The sequence below is a fragment of the Salvelinus namaycush genome, unplaced genomic scaffold (genome assembly GCF_016432855.1).
Source record: "Salvelinus namaycush isolate Seneca unplaced genomic scaffold, SaNama_1.0 Scaffold477, whole genome shotgun sequence".
Taxonomy (NCBI): domain Eukaryota; kingdom Metazoa; phylum Chordata; class Actinopteri; order Salmoniformes; family Salmonidae; genus Salvelinus; species Salvelinus namaycush.
Genome location: NW_024061172.1, coordinates 3,084 through 23,028, shown reverse-complemented (window position 1 = coordinate 23,028; position 19,945 = coordinate 3,084). Strand labels below are relative to the sequence as shown.

General features: G+C 42.3%; 1 protein-coding gene across 1 annotated transcript; it reads right to left on the bottom strand.

Annotated features, from left to right (window-relative positions):
* Positions 1–92: 92 nt before the first annotated feature.
* Positions 93–19,349, bottom strand: LOC120041561 (cytochrome P450 2K1-like). Its single transcript, XM_038986437.1, has 8 exons — positions 19,146–19,349; positions 13,589–13,751; positions 13,285–13,434; positions 13,024–13,184; positions 12,677–12,856; positions 5,441–5,582; positions 1,346–1,672; positions 93–1,141 (listed from the first exon to the last, which is right to left on the bottom strand). The coding sequence occupies exons 1-8, from the start codon at positions 19,347–19,349 to the stop codon at positions 954–956; spliced, it is 1,515 nt and encodes a 504-aa protein (XP_038842365.1). The 3' UTR covers positions 93–953.
* Positions 19,350–19,945: the final 596 nt, after the last annotated feature.

The following is a 19,945-nucleotide window of genomic DNA, read 5'->3' as shown; positions in this document are numbered from 1 at the left end:
TTGGTGAACGACTCCAATTCCGACTCGTTGGAATTGAATATCCAGACTCCAACTCCAATTTGACGGAAAAAAAGCTGCCGATGTCAAGTATACTGATTGATTAGCAATTTATATGGAGCAGTCTGACACACTGCTAATCAGAAGCCTACATCTTAGCTTATTTATCTTTGGGGTGTATCCAAGCTTAGCAGTCAATCATCTAGCTGTTATCAATAACATACATTGTTAGTGTTATGTACCTTTGGTTGGCCTGTTTGAATAGGACAAGGAAGCTTAAAGGTGCAATAAAATGGATTTTCGTGCATATATATATATATAATGTAAATAGTTATTAGTACAGTAGCTAATGTGGCTAGAGCTAACCACTAGCTAACATCAATGGACAAGGAGTAGCTTAAACTAGCCACCAGCTAGCGAACAGGTTAAACAACTTTTAGTGAGACCAAAAAGCTGCATTTACACAGGCAGCCCAATTCTGGTCTTTTGTCCAATTGTAGGCAAAAGAGCTGATCTGGTTGGTCAAAAGACCAAACAGTGGGAAAAGATCCAAAAATTGGTTTCCTGTGCAAATGCTGTCTTTTTGTTTCAAGTCTCCTTCCATAACTAGAACCGCTCATGGAGTGAAAGTAGGCAGTTGACCTTCCACTCCTGCTGGAGCTAGCTAGTTAGTGGTAGTTATTTGTTCTAGCTAGCAGATATGGCTAAGTATGCTTGCTAGTCATATAAAAACATTCCCACAAGGGTAGGTATATATCAACTACTGATAACATTAGTTAGAAAACTGATTGACTTTACTTAGCAACAGCTGTCCAGTCCCAGACAAGGCAGGACAGCAAGCAAAAACAACAAGCATTCTGTACATACATAATAGCGGTGCTTTGTATCAATCAATTACATTGTTGGAATGTAGAGCAATCAAATTAAACCAAAACCATTGAGGGACTGGTCTCATCTCAGACCCGGCTCACAGCACACAGCTGGTGAGGTGAAGGATTGAGGGTCAACCCCACGGCCGGTGTGAGGTCCAGATCATCCTCTGTTACTCCAGGAGGAGGAGAGAAACGAAAGCGCTGCAGGAGGGAGGTGAAGAAGAGGAAGAGCGCCATCCTGGCCAGACCCTCCCCCAGGCACACCCTACGACCTGGAAGAAGGTCAAATGAGGAAGACAACATATGACAATTAGGTCTACATACATTTCCTATAGTTCACATAAATGTCAAATTGTACACATTTTATACCATAAACTCTCCCTGGTTCAAAGCAATTCCCCAAACTCTTAATTTTAGAGTGCCATAGAAGGATTCACTTACCCAGTCAGTATGGATACAGAAACAGTGGAACTCACCTGCAGAGAAGGGCATGAAGGCATCCCTCTTGGCGAATCGACCTTCCTCATCCAGAAAGTGGGCGGGGTTAAAGGTGTGTGGGCTCTCCCACTCGCTTCCATCTTGTAGGACAGACGTCAGTAGAGGAAACACAAGCGTCCCCTTCTTGATGAAATATCCCTGGAAGGTGACGTCTCTGCTGGTGGTGTGAGGGATGGCCATGGGTAAAACGTTGGCCAGTCGCTGGGTCTCATGGATCACTGCATCAGTGTAGGGCAGGTTCTTCCGGTCCTCTGCTAAGGGCTGACGACTTCCTATGATGCTGCTGATCTCCTCTTGGACCCGGTCTGAGACAGAAAGGAGGGAGGACCAAAGTTACTGACCTCAGAAAATGTAATCTTAATCTTTACCCTGGACATTTTATAATTTTTCCAAGACGGCTTAATAACTGAATTAAGCTGGGAATGATACCTTAACCTACGTACCAAAATAGTTACCTTTTCTGCACAGATCACACTAAATGCATAACACCTTTTTGTTAAACAGTAGTCCCAATTGTACACAAGACCCTTTTTGCAAAACAGTAGACAACAGCTACACAATAAGTAAATTGTGTAAATCATGTCCAACAAAACTGTTAGTGTCTGAATTGTTTGAACACTTCCCTAAAAACAGGGATAACGCAAACAAAAGTGTTTGCCAAAACACATTTCCCTAGCAAAATGCACTAACCCGATCAAAACATGTCACTAAATTAAGTAACTATCAAAACAGTATAATTTGTCATAGAACAAGATGATAATCAACATTCATTGCATAATGTCTCAACAAATACTAACTGTAACACCAAGTCAAGTGCAGATGGTGATTTTAATAATAACGAACATAGCGAATACAAAACAAGAGACGTCAGGACATCAGGACATGAAAACAGAGTCAGTACTGCCTGATGACTGGGGTTGGTGAGGGCTATAAGGGAGAGTAATCAGGCTGGTGATGAAGTCCAGGTGGGCTTAACGATGGGAGCAGCTATGCACAATGTGGGTTGTCAGGACTGGTGGAGAGTAGACCAGGGACGTTGATTGCAGGAGGGAGGGAGCAAGCGTGACACTATCACCATCAATAGACTATTTTTCTATTAGTAAATTGTAGGATATGGTTATCAAACATTTACTAGAAATTACCTGTATTCTTCTCTCAATTAGCGATTAATACTAAAGCAGGAAGAATTTCAGTAAACTAAATTTGATTCTGTTTAGAATTGCAAAAGTGTTCGGTGGTGTATATTGTAACGCTTTACAATGCAGTAAAGATAAATCAAAGGGAAGAGATGTTGAAAGTGCAATTGTGACTGAAGTACTGTAAAACCAGTCACTGTACAAAGAGTTTACATGTTAATGGTAAAAGATTTCATTATGGGAGTACTGATTTAGTTTCATTTTACATGCTGTACACAACAGATGTTTGGAAGCTGATGTCCCAGTTCTTCCATGGCCTACATACTCAGACATGTCACATTGAGCATGTTTGGGATGCTCTGGATCGACAGCGTGTTCTAGTTCCTGCCAATACCTATCAACTTCGCCCAGCCATCGAAGAGGAGTGGGACAACATTCGACAGGCCACAATCAACAGCCTGATCAACTCTATGTGAAGGAGATGTGTTGCACTGCATGAGGGAAATGGTGGTCACACCAGATACTTCCCCTACCTTTAAGGTCTCTGACCAACAGATGCATATCTGTATTCCCAGTCATGTGAAATCCATAGATGTTTCTCAATTGAATGATTTCCTGATATGAACTAACTCAGTAAAATCGTAGAGTTTGAGTTTATTTTATTTTTACAGGGACAGTGCACATTAATCAACGTTTCAGTAAAAGTGCCGGTTTTAGCCAGCCGGCTAATTTTCAACCGCAGTCCCTGGGAAGGTTATAACAGCCTGTAGAAATTGTTGCGTTCATATTTTTGTTCAGTGTACATTTAGAAAATGCATTTAGTGTTATGAAAAACGGTACTGTGTCTTGTGTACACTGTTTTGAAAATCTAAAACATTGTTCCAAATAAAATGCTTATACACGAATGAGAAAAAAACTGCACACAAAATATACACCTGTCCAAGCTGGAAGGTTGGAGCAAAATGGACGGTGGGGAAAGTGCATCTGATCAACATGGAAGGATGTTGTTTTTGCAAGTGGATTTTTTGAGAATATTTATAAATACTTTGTAGACTAGTTTTTTTTAAATTATTTATTATTAGAACAAAGATTATAATTGTGTATTCTACACCGATCACTGCTTCCTTCTGGGTTTTCGCTCCACTGCTCTCCCTCTCAAGTTAAGAACCTGTTGTCCTCTATGGCTATCCTTTATTACCACACCATAGTACAACTCCATTTTATTTATATATACACTGCTCAAAAAAATAAAGGGAACACTTAAACACAATGTAACTCCAAGTCAATCACACTTCTGTGAAATCAAACTGTCCACTTAGGAAGCAACACTGATTGACAATAAATTTCACATGCTGTTGTGCAAATGGAATAGACAAAAGGTGGAAATTATAGGCAATTAGCAAGACACCCCCAATAAGGGAGTGGTTCTGCAGGTGGTGACCACAGACCACTTCTCATTTCATATGCTTCCTGGCTGATGTTTTGGTCACTTTTGAATGCTGGTGGTGCTTTCACTCTAGTGGTAGCATGAGACGGAGTCTACAACCCACACAAGTGGCTCAGGTAGTGCAGCTCATCCAGGATGGCACATCAATGCGAGCTGTGGCAAGAAGGTTTGCTGTGTCTGTCAGCGTAGTGTCCAGAGCATGGAGGCGCTACCAGGAGACAGGCCAGTACATCAGGAGACGTGGAGGAGGCAGTAGGAGGGCAACAACCCAGCAGCAGGACCGCTACCTCCGCCTTTGTGCAAGGAGGAGCACTGCCAGAGCCCTGCAAAATGACCTCCAGCAGGCCACAAATGTGCATGTGTCTGCTCAAACAGTCAGAAACAGACTCCATGAGGGCCCGACGTCCACAGGTGGGGGTTGGGCTTACAGCCCAACACCGTGCAGGACGTTTGGCATTTGCCAGAGAACACCAAGATTGGCAAATTCTCCACTGGCGCCCTGTGCTCTTCACAGATGAAAGCAGGTTCACACTGAGCACATGTGACAGACGTGACAGAGTCTGGAGACGCCGTGGAGAACGTTCTGCTGCCTGCAACATCCTCCAGCATGACCGGTTTGGCGGTGGGTCAGTCATGGTGTGGGGTGGCATTTCTTTGGGGGGCCGCACAGCCCTCCATGTGTTCGCCAGAGGTAGCCTGACTGCCATTAGGTACCGAGATGAGATCCTCAGACCCCTTGTGAGATCATATGCTGGTGCGGTTGGCCCTGGGTTCCTCCTAATGCAAGACAATGCTAGACCTCATGTGGCTGGAGTGTGTCAGCAGTTCCTGCAAGAGGAAGGCATTGATGCTATGGACTGGCCCGCCCGTTCCCCAGACCTGAATCCAATTGAGCACATCATGTCTCGCTCCATCCACCAACGCCACGTTGCACCACAGACTGTCCAGGAGTTGGCGGATGCTTTAGTCCAGGTCTGGGAGGAGATCCCTCAGGAGACCATCCGCCACCTCATCAGGAGCATGCCCAGGCGTTGTAGGGAGGTCATACAGGCACGTGGAGGCCACACACACTACTGAGCCTCATTTTGACTTGTTCTAAGGACACTACATCAAAGTTGGATCAGCCTGTAGTGTGGTTTTCCACTTTAATTTTGAGTGTGACTCCAAATCCAGACCTCCATGGGTTGATAAATTTGATTTCCATTGATAATTTGTGTGATTTTGTTGTCAGCACATTCAACTATGTAAAGAAAAAAGTATTTAATTCAGATCTAGGATGTGTTATTTTAGTGTTCCCTTTATATATATATATATATATGTGGACTACAGCTTCATTCAGTGTTCAAGCAATTGAAACAAACTATAAACTGGCCTGTGGTTCAAGTGGGAAATGTTCACAGCAAGTAACACCTTGATTGTCTTGCATTACTACAATCACGTGTAGCAATGTCTGTACAATGGTGTGTGTCTGTGTGCACATTGATACTTACCCTGTATAAGGGGGTACTTGGCCATTAGCATCAAAGCCCAGCATAGGGTTGTCCCTGTGGTGTTAGTACCATTAGAAAACATGTTTCTCACAGAGGATATCAGGTTGTTGTCATGGTAGTGAGAGTTCTTGTTGCCAGATTCCTTATACAGACAGAAAAACACAGAAAAGGCATTTTAAAAAAGGGGAGAAAATATGTTTCCATGGCATAGACCAGGGATCATCAACTAGATTCACCTGCAGGCGGATATTTTTATTTTTTTATTCCCCTGAACGGATGGCTGGAATATAATTACATATACATTTGTAGACTGCAAATTGACCACGAGATAATGACTAAAATACTATAATTTCTCAAAGTTGTAGATAATCACGTCTCTCTCTTATGTGTGGGAATACTTGGGAGCACATTTCCAAAATGAATATCAGTTAGAGCTGATTTCCTGGTGTTTTACAGTTTGTGTAAAAAAATAAAATAAAAATAAACCGTTTTAAATTCCAGAAAACCTAGGCGACCAAGTAAAACCACCAAATTCGGACTGCGGGCTGCCAGTTGGGGAAACCTTACATAAACTGACCAGGTTAATCCAGGTGAAAGCTATGATCCCTTATTGATATCACTTGTTAAATCCACTTCAATCAGTGGATGAAGGGGAGGAGAAAGGTTTAAGAAGGATTTTTAAGCCTTGAGACATGGATTGTGTGTGAATGGGCAAGACAAAAGATTTAAGTGCCTTTGAATGGGGTATGGTAGTACAGTAGGTGCCAGGCGCATCTGTTTGAGTGTCAAGAACTGTGACGCTGCTGGGTTTTTCACGCTCAACAGTTTCCCGTGTGTATCAAGAATGTTCCACCACCCAAAGGACATCCAGCCAACTTGAAACAACTGTGAGAAGCATTGGAGTCAACATGGGCCAGTATCCCTGTGGAACGCTTTTTTTTCTTTATGACATGGGCCATTTACATATTTCTCAATGCACACTAAATCCCTACTTGGGTGGGGGGGGGGGGTAGATCAGCTTTAATATTTAATACAAAGCAAAAACAGGTTTATACATTTTTACAAATGTATAAAATAAACTTAAATATCATATTTATATAAGTATTCAGACCATTTACTCAGTACTTTCTTGAAGCACCTTTGACAGCGATAATAGCCTCGTATTCTTGAGTATGACGCTACAAGCTTGGCACACCTGTGTTTGGGGAGTTTTTCCCCATTCTTCTCTGCAGATCCTCTCAAGCTCTGTCACGTTGGATGGGAGTGGCTCTGCACAGCTATTTTCAGGTCTCACCAGAGATGTTCAATTGGGTTCAAATATGGGCTCTGGCTGGGCCACTCAAGGACATTGAGTGTGTCCTGGTTGTTGTCCTGTTGGAAAGTAAACCTTTGCCCCACTGAGGTCCTGAGCGCTCTGGAGCAGGTTTTCATCAAGGATATCTGTACTTTGCTCCGTTTATCTTTGCCTCGATCCTGACTAGTCTCCCTGCCGCTGAAAAACATCCCCACAGCATGATGCTGCCACCACCATTCTTCACTGTAGGGATGGTGCCAGGTTTCCTCCAGACGTGATGCTTGGCATTCAGGCCAAAGAGTTCAATCTTGGTTTCATCAGACCAGAGAATCTTGTTTCTCGTGGTCAGAGTCCTTTACGTGTCTTTTGGCAAACTCCAAGCGGGCTGTTGTGTGCCTTTTACTGGAGTGGCTTCCATCTGGCCGCTCTACCATAAAGGCCTGATTGGTGGAGTGCTGCAGAGATGGTTGTCTTCTGGAAAATTCTCCCAACTCCACAGAGAAACTCTGAAGCTTTGTCAGAATGACCATTGGGTTCTTGGTCACCTTCCTGACCAAGGCCCTTCTCCCCTGATTGCTCAGTTTGTCCGGGCAGCCAGCTCTAGTAAGAGTCTTGGTGGTTCCAAACTTCTTCCATTTAAGAATGATGGAGGCCACTGTCGTCTTTGGGACCTTCAATGCTTCGATAATTTTTTGGTACCCTTCCCCAGATCTGTGCATCGACAATACTCTGAGTTATACGGACAATTCCTTTGACCTCATTGCTTGGTTTTTTTCTCTGACATGCACCGTCAACTGTGGGACATTATAGACAGGTGTGTGCCTTTCCAAATCATGTCCAATCATTTGAAATTACCAAAGGTGGACATAGTCTGAATACTTGTCAAATAGGCATCTTTTTTTATTTGGTATGAATTTGCAAAAAAATTCAAACCTGTTTTCGCTTTGTCATTATGGGTTATTGTGTGTAGATTGATCAAGAAAAATATACATGTAATCCATTTTAGAATAAGGCTGTAACGTAACAAAATGTGGGGAAAAGGAAGGGGTCTGAATACTTTCCGAATGCACTGTGTATTATATATATTTGAAGTCAGGTTGGAATCATTAACTCGTTTTTCAACCACTCCACAAATTTCTTGTGAACAAACAATAGTTTTGGCAAGTCAGTTAGGACATCTACTTTGTGCATGACAAGTCATTTTTCCAACAATTATTTACAGACAGATTATTTCACTGTATCACAATTCCAGTGGGTCAGAAGTTTACATACACTAAGTTGACTGTGCCTTTATACAGCTTGGACAATTCCAGAAAATGATGTCATGGCTTTAGAAGCTTCGGATAAGCTAATGGACATCATTTGAGTCAATTAGAGGTGTATCTGTGGATGTATTTCAAGGCCTACCTTTGCTTGACATCATGGGAAAATCAAAAGAAATCAGCCAAGACCTCAGAAAAAAAATTGTAGAACTCCAACAAGTCTGGTGCATCCTTGGGAGAAATTTCCAAACACCTGAAGGTACCACGTTCATCTGTTCAAACAATAGAACGCATGTATAAACACCATGGGACTACGTAACCGCCATACCGCTCAAGAAGACATGTTCTGTCTCCTAGAGATGAACGTAGTTTGGTGCGAAAAGTGCAAATCAATCCCAGAACAACAGCAAAGGACCTTGTGAATATGCTAGAGGAAACTGGTAGAAAAGTATCAATATCCACAGTAAAACGAGTCCTATATCGATGTAACCTGAAAGGCCGCTCAGCAAGGAAGAAGCCACTGGTCCAAAACCGCCATTAAAAAGCCAGACTACAGTTTGCAACTGCACATGGGGATAAAGATTGTACTTTTTGGAGAAATGTCCACTGGTCTGATGAAACAAAAATAGAACAGTTTGGCCATAATGACCATCGTTATGTTCGGAGGAAAAAGGGGGAGGCTTGCAAGCCGAAGAACACTACAAGCTAGGTCGCAAATGGGTCTTCCAAATGGACTTCCAAAGTTGTGGCAAAATGGCTTAAGGACAACAAAGTCAAGGTATTGGAGTGGCCATCACAAAGCCCTGACCTCAATCCTATAGAACATTTGTGGGCAGAACTGAAAAAGCATGTCCCAGCAAGGAGGCCTACAAACTGACTGTTAACCCAGCTCTGTCAGGAGGAATGGGCCAAAATTCACCCAACTTATTGTGGGAAGCTCGTAGTAGGCTACCCAAAATGTTTGACCCAAGTTAAACAATTTAAAGGCAATGCTACCAAATACTAATTGAGTGTACGTAAACTTCTGGCCCACTGGGAATGTGATGAAAGAAATAAAAGCTGAAATAAAGCATTCTCTACTATTATTCTGACATTTCACATTCTTAAAATAAAGTGGTGATCCTAACTAACCTAAGACATGGACTTTTTACAAGTATTAAATGTCAGGAATTGTGAAAATGTATTTGGCTAAAGTGTATGTACATTTCTGACTTCAACTGTATGTATACACACAAGTTTGGACACTCATTCCATGGTTTTTCTTTATTTGAAAAAAATTTCTACATTGTAGACTAATAGTGAAGACATCAAAATTACGAAATAAAACACATGTTGGTTAAGTGTGCCTTGAATTCTAAATAAATGACTGACAGTGTCACCAGCAAAGGCCCACACCTCCTCCATGCCTTTCGGTGGGAACCACACATGCAGAGATTATCCTTTCACCTACTCTGCATCTCAATTAGACACATCGGTTGGAACCAAAAATCTCAAATTTGGACTCGGACTAAAGGACAGATTTCCACCGGTCTAATGTCCATTGCTCGTGTTTCTTGGCCCAAGCAAGTCTCCTTTTCTTATTGGTGTCTTTTAGTAGTGGTTTCTTTGCAGCAATTCGACCATGAAAGCCTCATTCACGCAGTCTCCTCTAAACAGTTGATGTTGAGATGTGTCTTACTTGAACTCTGAAGCAATTATTTGGGCTGCAATTTCTGAGGCTGGTAACTCTAATGAACTTATCCTCTGCTGCAGAGGTAACTCTGGGTCATCCTTTCCTGTGCAGTCCTCATGAGAGCCAATTACATCATAGCGCTTGATGGTTTTTGTGACTGCACTTGAAGAAACGTTCAAAGTTCTTAATGTTCCGGATTGACTGACCTTCATGTCTTAAAGTAATGATGGACTGTCGTTTCTCTTTGCTTATTTGAGCTGTTCTTGACATAATAGGGACTTGGTCTTTTACCAAATAGGGCTATATTTTGTATACCACCCCTACCCTGTCACAACACAACTGATTGGCTCAAACGCATTAAGGAAAGAAATTCCACAAATACTTTTAAGGCACACATGTTAATTGAAGTACATTCCAGGTGACTACCTCATGAAGCTGGTTGAGAGAATGCCAAGAGTGTGCAAAAGCTGTCAAAGGCAAAGTGTGAATACTTTGAAGAATCTAAAATAAATGTTGATTTGTTTTACACTTTTTTTGGTTACTAAATGATCCCATATGTGTTATTTCATCGTTTTGATGTCTTCACTATTATTCTACAATGTAGAAAATAGTACAAATAATGGCACACAGACAATCCATGTCTCAAAGCTTAAAAATCCTTCTTTAACATGTCTCCTCCCCTTCATCTACATTGATCGAAGGGGATTTAACAAGTGACATCATCGCTTTCAGCTGGATTTACCTGGTCAGTCTAAGGTTTCCCCATCTGGCAGCCCGTGCCCGAATTTGGCCTGCGGGTGGTTTTATTTTGCCCCCCAAAATACCACAGTGTGCCATCACAGCAGCAATATTTGTGACCTGTTGCCACAAGAAAAGGGCAACCAGTGAAGAACAAACACCATAGTAAATACAACCCGTGTTTATTTTTATTTATTTTCCCTTTTAACTACTTGCACAATGACATTTGAAATGTCTAATCTTTTGGAACTTTTGTGAGTAATGTTTACTGTACATTTATTGTTATTTCACTTTTGTTTTATCTACATCACTTGCTTTGGCAATGTTAACATGTTTCCCATGCCAATAAAGCCCTTGAATTGAATTGAGAGTTTAAATACACTGCTCAAAAAAATAAAGGGAACACTTAAACACAATGTAACTCCAAGTCAATCACACTTCTGTGAAATCAAACTGTCCACTTAGGAAGCAACACTGATTGACAATAAATTTCACATGTTGTTGTGCAAATGGAATAGACAAAAGGTGGAAATTATAGGCAATTAGCAAGACACCCCCAATAAAGGAATGGTTCTGCAGGTGGTGACCACAGACCACTTCTCAGTTCCTATGCTTCCTGGCTGATGTTTTGGTCACTTGAATGCTGGCGGTGCTTTCACTCTAGTGGTAGCATGAGACGGAGTCTACAACCCACACAAGTGGCTCAGGTAGTGCAGTTCATCCAGGATGGCACATCAATGCGAGCTGTGGCAAAAAGGTTTGCTGTGTCTGTCAGCGTAGTGTCCAGAGCATGGAGGCGCTACCAGGAGACAGGCCAGTACATCAGGAGACGTGGAGGAGGCCGTAGGAGGGCAACAACCCAGCAGCAGGACCGCTACCTCCGCCTTTGTGCAAGGAGGTGCACTGCCAGAGCCCTGCAAAATGACCTCCAGCAGGCCACAAATGTGCAGGTGTCTGCTCAAACGGTCAGAAACAGACTCCATGAGGGCCCAACGTCCACAGGTGGGGGTTGTGCTTACAGCCCAAAACCGTGCAGGACGTTTGGCATTTGCCAGAGAACACCAAGATTGGCAAATTCGCCACTGGCGCCCTGTGCTCTTCACAGATGAAAGCAGGTTCACACTGAGCACATGTGACAGACGTGACAGAGTCTGGAGACGCCGTGGAGAACGTTCTGCTGCCTGCAACATCCTCCAGCATGACCGGTTTGGCGGTGGGTCAGTCATGGTGTGGGGTGGCATTTCTTTGTGGGGCCGCACAGCCCTCCATGTGCTCGCCAGAGGTAGCCTGACTGCCATTAGGTACCGAGATGAGATCCTCAGACCCCTTGAGACCATATGCTGACACATGCACATTTGTGGCCTGCTGGAGGTCATTTTGCAGGGCTCTGGCATTGCACCTCCTTGCACAAAGGCGGAGGTAGCGGTCCTGCTGCTGGGTTGTTGCCCTCCTACGGCCTCCTCCACGTCTCCTGATGTACTGGCCTGTCTCCTGGTAGCGCATCCATGCTCTGGACACTACGCTGACAGACACAGCAAACCTTTTTGCCACAGCTCGCATTGATGTGCCATCCTGGATGAACTGCACTACCTGAGCCACTTGTGTGGGTTGTAGACTCCGTCTCATGCTACCACTAGAGTGAAAGCACCGCCAGCATTCAAAAGTGTCCAAAACATCAGCCAGGAAGCATAGGAACTGAGAAGTGGTCTGTGGTCACCACCTGCAGAACCATTCCTTTATTGGGGGTGTCTTGCTAATTGCCTATAAATTTCCACCTTTTGTCTATTCCATTTGCACAACAGCATGTGAAATTTATTGTCAATCAGTGTTGCTTCCTAAGTGGACAGTTTGATTTCACAGAAGTGGGATTGACTTGGAGTTACATTGTGTTGTTTAAGTGTTCCCTTTATTTTTTTGAGCAGTGTATATTTACCTTTATTATTTTTCACTAACCCTTCCACCCCTCCCCTAATTGCAGTAAACTAATGGACAACAACACTTAGGCTTCTACTTCCAGCTAACACACACTATATACATTTTACAAAAGTTATCTTTTGTTTGTATTTAATCCCATCCTTCAGCTACCCTCAACCCCACCGATCAATCTCTGAAGATCATTCAGCTTGATTTCTATTTGCCATATATTTCTATCTGTGCTGTTTTACAAAAGTTCTGAGCCTATATACATTTTACGGACACCGTCATTTTTTACATTTGTCATCTTGTTGTTTTTAATTGAGATGATTTTTAACTGTAGTGAGATTTCATACCTCCAGTGTCTGCTTTCGGACAAGGAACGAGTCCACAAAGCCTCTACACATTTGAGGGTTGAGAGTCTCCTTCAGCCCCCTCACCAGCTCCCTCATCTCCTTCTTGTTGTTCTCAATATTCTTCAACAAAAGCTTCCTGCTTTTCAGCCAAGGGCCCAGCCAGGGGAACATGTTGTACAACTATCTCCCAGTAAACAAAAAGTTAAGCATGAATTACCCTCTATTATTCCAGTAGCCCAGTACACATTTGAATAACTATTACATTTTCCTGGTTTAGTCAAGTGTGACCAGTTTGTTTTTCACTCTGAGAATGGCAAAGTAAACATCATGAGCACATAGTACAGTACCTGAACTGAAACAGAGCCTGCAATTCGTAGGTTCTCATTGGCTCGATCCACTGTGGCTCGGAACTTGGAGTCAGAGTATTCAAACCTGCTGCCGTACACAATGTTGGAGATTACGTTGGCGACAGCATAACTCAATGGCTGGGTTGTGTCAAATGCTTTACCTATTAAAAAGAACCAGATCAGAAATTCAATTAGAAAGCCTAAGGATTTTTTTATGTAACCCTTTTTTTGGTTTTCAAAATCAGAACTACGAATTCTTACCCTCATGTTTTTCCAACACTTCAATCAGATAGTGAATTTCCTCTGAGATTTTCTCCTCACTCCCTTTCTTGCCCATCCCAAAGTCTCTAAGGTTCGCCAGGGCAAAGCGCCTCATCTCTTTCCATGAGTCGCCATTGCCAAACAGAATACCTATTGAAAAGTAATATTGTGCATGTGTCAGGAGAGAATCATTTATTTGTCACATAATTGGGGCTGTTACAGACCCAAATATGCTTGCTTGACAGAATATTGTCTAGAATGCAACAGTTAACCGAGATTACAAGTTTCACATATCCCACATTACCATGTCCATTGGTGAAGTCATACAACACAGGAAGCATGCCCCTGTCCCCAAACTCCTCTGCATGGTTGACCAGCGCCTGCTTGACCGTCTTGTATCCTGCCAGGATGACCACTTTTGTGGGTCCAAAGTGAACCGTGAAAACAGACCCATATTTCTTGGACAGCTGTAGAACATAAAGACTAAATGCATGGTTTATTAAAAGGTCCCGGACAGTGAAAATCATGTTTTTCATCAAATTAGATGATATTTGGATGTAACCAGTTCATAGCAGGTTGACCCAAGTATGAAAAAGTACTGTAGCTGCTAGATTGGCAAAGCTGAAAAAGTTACTGGTCCCCCCCATGTCAAACGCTTGGATTCATGAGGCAGGCATTACTTCTGGCTTTATTACATTTCAGGTAAAACCGACTATTTTAAAACACCAATGGTAGCTCTTATCTTAACCAGTTAAAATATATGTTACAGTTTAAAACTGTCATCATACATCTTTGTTTACAAACCGTAAGAAAGCTCAAGCAGAACGATACTGGTAACTAAGCTAGCCAAGACCAACAACACAAACAAACTATACAGCTACAAGTAGTGAATGGAGTTACTAACGGACTGTACTTGCTAAACAAGTTAAATGTCTTACCTGTGATTACATTGTTTCCACATTTATAGAGCTCTAGCTATGTGTAGCCTACTTGGACACCGGCTCCCCACAATTTCCCACACTCCCATACCGAATAGCCTGAAGCCACAGGGCTCTTCTTTCAGGCTCTATTTCCCTACGTGGGAGCATTGCGAACCGTAGGCCGTAATTTCTGACCTGGTTACATGTACATTGAACACACAGCAGCTTTTCATCATGGTTTGTTGTTTCTGTATAACAAAAAAATTATACGACCAAGTTGGCTCTTTTACACTGGGGGTCAATGGGAAAGAATGTTTGATATCCCCCAATTTGTGGACGTGGTCGAGGGGAATTCCATCTTATTACGTGAATATCGACTCGGAGAATGCCTCAACCAATTTTCTCTTCAAAATGCTCTCATGGTCAATAGAGCTGATCATGGACTGTTGGATATCAGACAAACAGCAGCTATACGCATTTGCATTTCTATTGTTTTGTAACTAATTAATTACAGAATACAGTTCACTGATACACTTCAGCAGAATTAGTAAAGCCTGAGTCCCCTTAGAAGCTTAGACATAAGGGAATGTACATGAAAACAGCATACAATAAGTGTACTGAACAATTTATTGGTGCCTTTATATTAACATTATAAATGATATGTTCAGAATTGTATTAATTGATCAGACATTCATTTGATAACTTACAATAGGCCAGCATAGCCGTAATATTGATCAACATGAACAATCATGATAAATAATGGTGACATTTGACATAAATACATTCTTAGAGCCATATCCTAATATACTGTAGACATCCGGCCTCACTAATGTGCAGGACCACACTGATTCGTACAATTTGTAACACTCATCTTCCATCCGAATGCTTGAAATAAAACTATACAAAGTAACAATGTGATATCATATCACATAAAAGGGAATTACTTAGGCTTTAGGGAATGCCACCAACTACAGAGCTTGATGGTGAGGGGAGCGGGAGAGGAGGGGGACCCATGTACCCCGCTTCAGTCACCCACTTGGCCACAGTCACCCCCAAGATTGAAGCGGGAGACAAATCCAGCTTTGGCCTCCTACTTGTCAGGCCTCATACTGGGCAGATCGGGGTCCTGGGATGGACAGCTCGCACAACTTCCCCACATACAGCGCTGGATCAAGTGTGACCTCGTTGAGGAGATCCAGGAGCCAATCTATGTAGCCTGAAATGTTTATTTTTTTTGTGACCAACTTGTTAAAAAAAAATATTCAGAGGGTTACAGGTACAAAACTAAAATGAATGCATATAAAGATAACCACGACCCATTTCCTCCTTAGTCCCCGTTTTATAAGGCCGCGGCTTTTGTGGAGCGATGGGTAACGACGCTTCGTGGGTGTCAGTTGTTGATGTGTGCAGAGGGTCCCTGGTTCGCGCCCGGGTCGGGGCGAGGGGACGCCATAAAGTTATACTGTTACATTGATGCTGTTGACCCGGATCACTGGTTGCTGCGGAAAAGGAGGATGGGTGTCAGTTGTTGATGTGTGCAGAGGGTCCCTGGTTCGCGCCGACTCTGCACACAACAAGAGTTACCCACGAAGCGCAGTACCGATCGCTCCACAAAAGCCGCGGCCCTTGCAGAGCAAGTGACGTCACCGACTGAAAGGCTGCTAGCGCGCTCCACCGCTACCTAGCTAGCCATTTCACATCGTTTACATATACACAGGCACAACGTTCACTGGGGATGGGGGGGGGGGAGGACTTTTCCTTCACACAGCCTGTCAGCACGCTCTGTTGTGTTTGTGCAGTCCTAAATCCAGTGAGATACACTCCAAACAGCCTACCCGACAACTCGGAGGCACATTGTCACGTTTTTTAGTCAGTATGGCAATGTAACGTAATTGATCTGTCAGGTTCCCTACTTTTCACATTGACAGTCATAAATAGCTCTAACGTTACAGGCTTCACTGTCATGGTGCACAGTAGAGGTCTGCGCAGGACCGATTTCTTCATCCCGCTCCTCCACCCGCTACCGCAAGAACTGGTCCCAAACCTAACCTAAGTCCCGCAATGTTATGTTAGGCGAATGTGAAGCAGCTCACTAGCCAGCCATGGTCCCAGCAATTTTGCGCCCTATAGGCAATATCAAATGCTAAAAAAATAACTTAAGAAATGGGTTAAATTAGCCGAGATTCTCACATGGCCTTTTGTATTACTGGGCTATATCAGGCAATATGCTAGTAGATGTAGTTTAAAGAGAGCAGAGTTGGAGAAAATTGCACTTTCTCTTGAGCTATTTTTATAGCCTACCTTTTAGGAGTGGGAAGATTTTCAGACAGAGAAATATGGGTGATCAATATTTAGCCCTATTTCTAGGCAATATTTAGGAAATATATTTAATTGGAAAGATAACTACTCTGTGCTTCTCCGACCACGTTTACATAGACTATAGTCTACTCTTTAGTTGAGAACACACGCGCACCTGATCTCGAAAGGTACTGCTACTGAACTGTAAAGCAGCAAGAATGATGACAGCGACACTTGACGTTTAGCATAGTCCTATAGGTTAGCCTACCTTTTAGGAGGACAATTTGCAGACCGAGACAAATAAATGGCTATTCAATACTGAAGACCCATTGAATGTTTTCCCCAATTGATAAATCAACTTCACTCGAATGTGCACTGCACACTCGATCGTATTGTCTTCATTATTTGATAAACAACGTTAACACTATGACATCCGGCATTCTAGTAAGTAGCTTGCTAGCTAAAAGCCACAACACATGAAAAGGGGCTTTAATAACATTCTGGTCGGTAGCTAGTTAGCACTCACTCACGTGGCTGCTAGCACCATCATGAATAGGGGCATTCAGGACACTACAGTATTACATTTTTCTAAGTAGTGAAAACGCTAGGGAGAAGCAATGTTGAAAAGTAATCTTTAGACATGTTGTACTTTTCTTAAATGTAGTTTTGTAATTGACTAAAACAAGCAGACAATTGTTTGCGGTGAGCCAATGGGGTAACCTATGTAGCAGCAGGTTGTTTTCCCACAGGCGGGCGGAGCCTTGACGGTCTATCTAACAGGCTGACCACACCGATCGCGTTGCGTGCCCGAGCTTTGCAAAATAAATGAGGAAATCCATGTTATTCAATTATTGCGACAACGAGTGCCTGCGTTGCCAAGGGCTACAATAGAAATTAGTTATATTTCTGACGCAGATCGCGCTGGAAGTCCTGCCTCTCCCATCTCCTCATTGGTTTATAGGAGCAGAGTTTGTTTTGATATTTTAACCTGCGTGTCGTGGTCGCGTTGTGTGGGGGGACAAAATAAATGTTTGCACGATGGCCCACACACGCAGCCGGTTTGGGTTCTGTGCAACACACTGGGAGTATACTATTTAGGCTCATAATGACCTTACCAGGCAATGACCACAAGGGTGTTTCAAAGAGCTGTCTGTCAATGTTTTCCTGAGTTTTACACCAATCTTAAAGCTGCAGTCCATAATTAAACATCAAAACATCCGTCCCATCACTTATTTTGGTAAACAGCTGAGGAATGGGGCTGGAGAAATGCAACCACTCAAATTCACAGATGGCACTATGGATGCAAGGACTGGCCATCCGTGAAATTATCTTTTTAGGCCAGGATTCAATCCGATTGCTGATTTGGACAATGCAGAATGTAAAGGTAATTTCCAATTGAGCCGACATATGCAGCTTTTACCGTGATCTCCGAGAATGCGGGAACATTGCCTTTTAAAAAGTGCATAGTGGACAAATGCGATCGGATTCAATCTAGCCCTTAATGTTGTGAAGCTATACAGTGTTTGGTTAGAATCACATTTTTTTACAAACAAACACTGAGTTCTAAAGAGAACCAGTTTAAAAAGGGTCAATCTGCCATTGGTACATCCATTTTTTAACTTTTAAATTACTAATTATAGCTATTGATTCTTGAAGAATATAACTAGAAATACCTTATGAGCTTACCCCATCAGAACCCAAAGTATGAGATTGTTAAATAAAAATAAATACATGTAGCCTCTAAACATGATTTAAAACTATATTTGTATTATTATGGATGGTCAGTCATTGCATCCATAGGTTTGTCTAATTTCAGAGGGGTTATATTTCTCCAGACCCATTCCTCAGCTGTTAACCTTAAACAGTGGTGGGGTGTAAGCTTTATTGTTTGAACTGCAGATTGTCCCTTTAACTTCAAGATGCTTTGAGAGCTTAGCTATTCAAAATAAATTAACCAAACACAGACTGTGGAGATCAGTGTGTGACTTATAATGCAGGTGTTATGAAAAGCCCTGTGAAGTAAACAATGCATGAAATGTAAATATAAAAACTTGAACTAAAGGTTGTTGGAAGCAGTTCTGTAACAAATAAAGTATAATTCTGTTGACACATCTCCTGAAGTGATATCATTGCAATATAAGTTGGATTGAAGTATGTGTGAGCTATTTTGGTGAGTTGTTTGGTCTGTGACAAGAAAACTATTAAGATTGTGTTTTTACCCCTCACAAAAACTATCCCTTTAAGCATTTATGACCGATACGATTTTCAAGCCAAATGCCTCTATTATGTGAGTGAATGCACATGTCATCATTTCACCTGTATTATTTGATAACATTCTGCAATTAAAAAAACTGAAATGGAACATTAACGGAGGAACATTCTCTGAAAACATTCATAAACTCAGAGCGAGTGTGGTAAGTAGGGCCACATTAAAATAAAAACCTTTTAGAGGGCTCCTGTGTTGACAAACTATTGCTAACTGGTTGAAACACTATGTTGCTTTGACAATACATGCCTATTGAAACTAACTGGAAGTTTTAAACCTGCTAAAATAAACATTTAGAAAATATTTAAGCAGGTAAAACAATGTCACAGATCATATCAACAACCATAACATAGTTTAATCTCAGGACTTGCTCTCACCTTACAGAGGGTGCGGTAGGGCCTCTTGAGATCCAGCTGGAGCATGTTACCAAGCAGGGGCAGAGGCCTGGGTCCTGGAGGCGCCTTCCCCTGTTCCTCAGAGTTGGAATCAGAGGAGAGGCAGTAAAGAGCCAGCAGAAACAGCAGAGCCCCCAGCAGTGTCACCGTACTCGATGTCTGGAGAAGAACTTCTATAAGAGACATCTTCAAACAGCTCTTATACCTACACAGGGCTAAAAATAGTGACTACTTCCTGCTCATTGATCTGCCTGACAATGGAGGCGCACCTTTTATAGAGCATGGAACAGCCTCAGGGGAGGGGCTAAACATTCTGGGGAAAAATGTGCTCTTATCTATGCGAAGGTTACTCGTCCTATGAGGATTTCCCATAGTTTATTAGATCTTGATAAACACTAGATACAATTGAAGGCAAGTGTAAAAATAAACATTTACAAACCTTTGAGGTTTGACTGTGTTAAAGACTATCTTTTGAATGTCATTTAGCAACTATTACATACATATTTCCAATCTTTTTTCTCAAATGCACACATTTTGGGGGCTTTCACATTTGATACTTTAGTGGGGTGTATAAATATAAATGACGTGGAAACAACGTTGATTCAACCAGTGTGTGTGCCCAGCGGATTGATAGATCACTGTGCCGAGGTATATTCTATACAAACATTCTGAGTGTTTGTTTTGGTGAACGACTCCAATTCCGACTCGTTGGAATTGAATATCCAGACTCCAACTCCAATTTGACGGAAAAAAAGCTGCCGATGTCAAGTATACTGATTGAT

Coding starts and splice junctions, on each gene's coding strand:
- LOC120041561 (XM_038986437.1), bottom strand. CDS start 19,349: ATGTCTCTTATAGAAGTTCTTCTCCAGACATCGAGTACGGTGACACTG. Junction 13,435..13,588: donor TGACTTCACCAATGGACATG/GTAATGTGGGAT, acceptor ACTTTTCAATAG/GTATTCTGTTTGGCAATGGC. Junction 1,673..5,440: donor CAAGTACCCCCTTATACAGG/GTAAGTATCAAT, acceptor TTTCTGTCTCAG/ACCGGGTCCAAGAGGAGATC.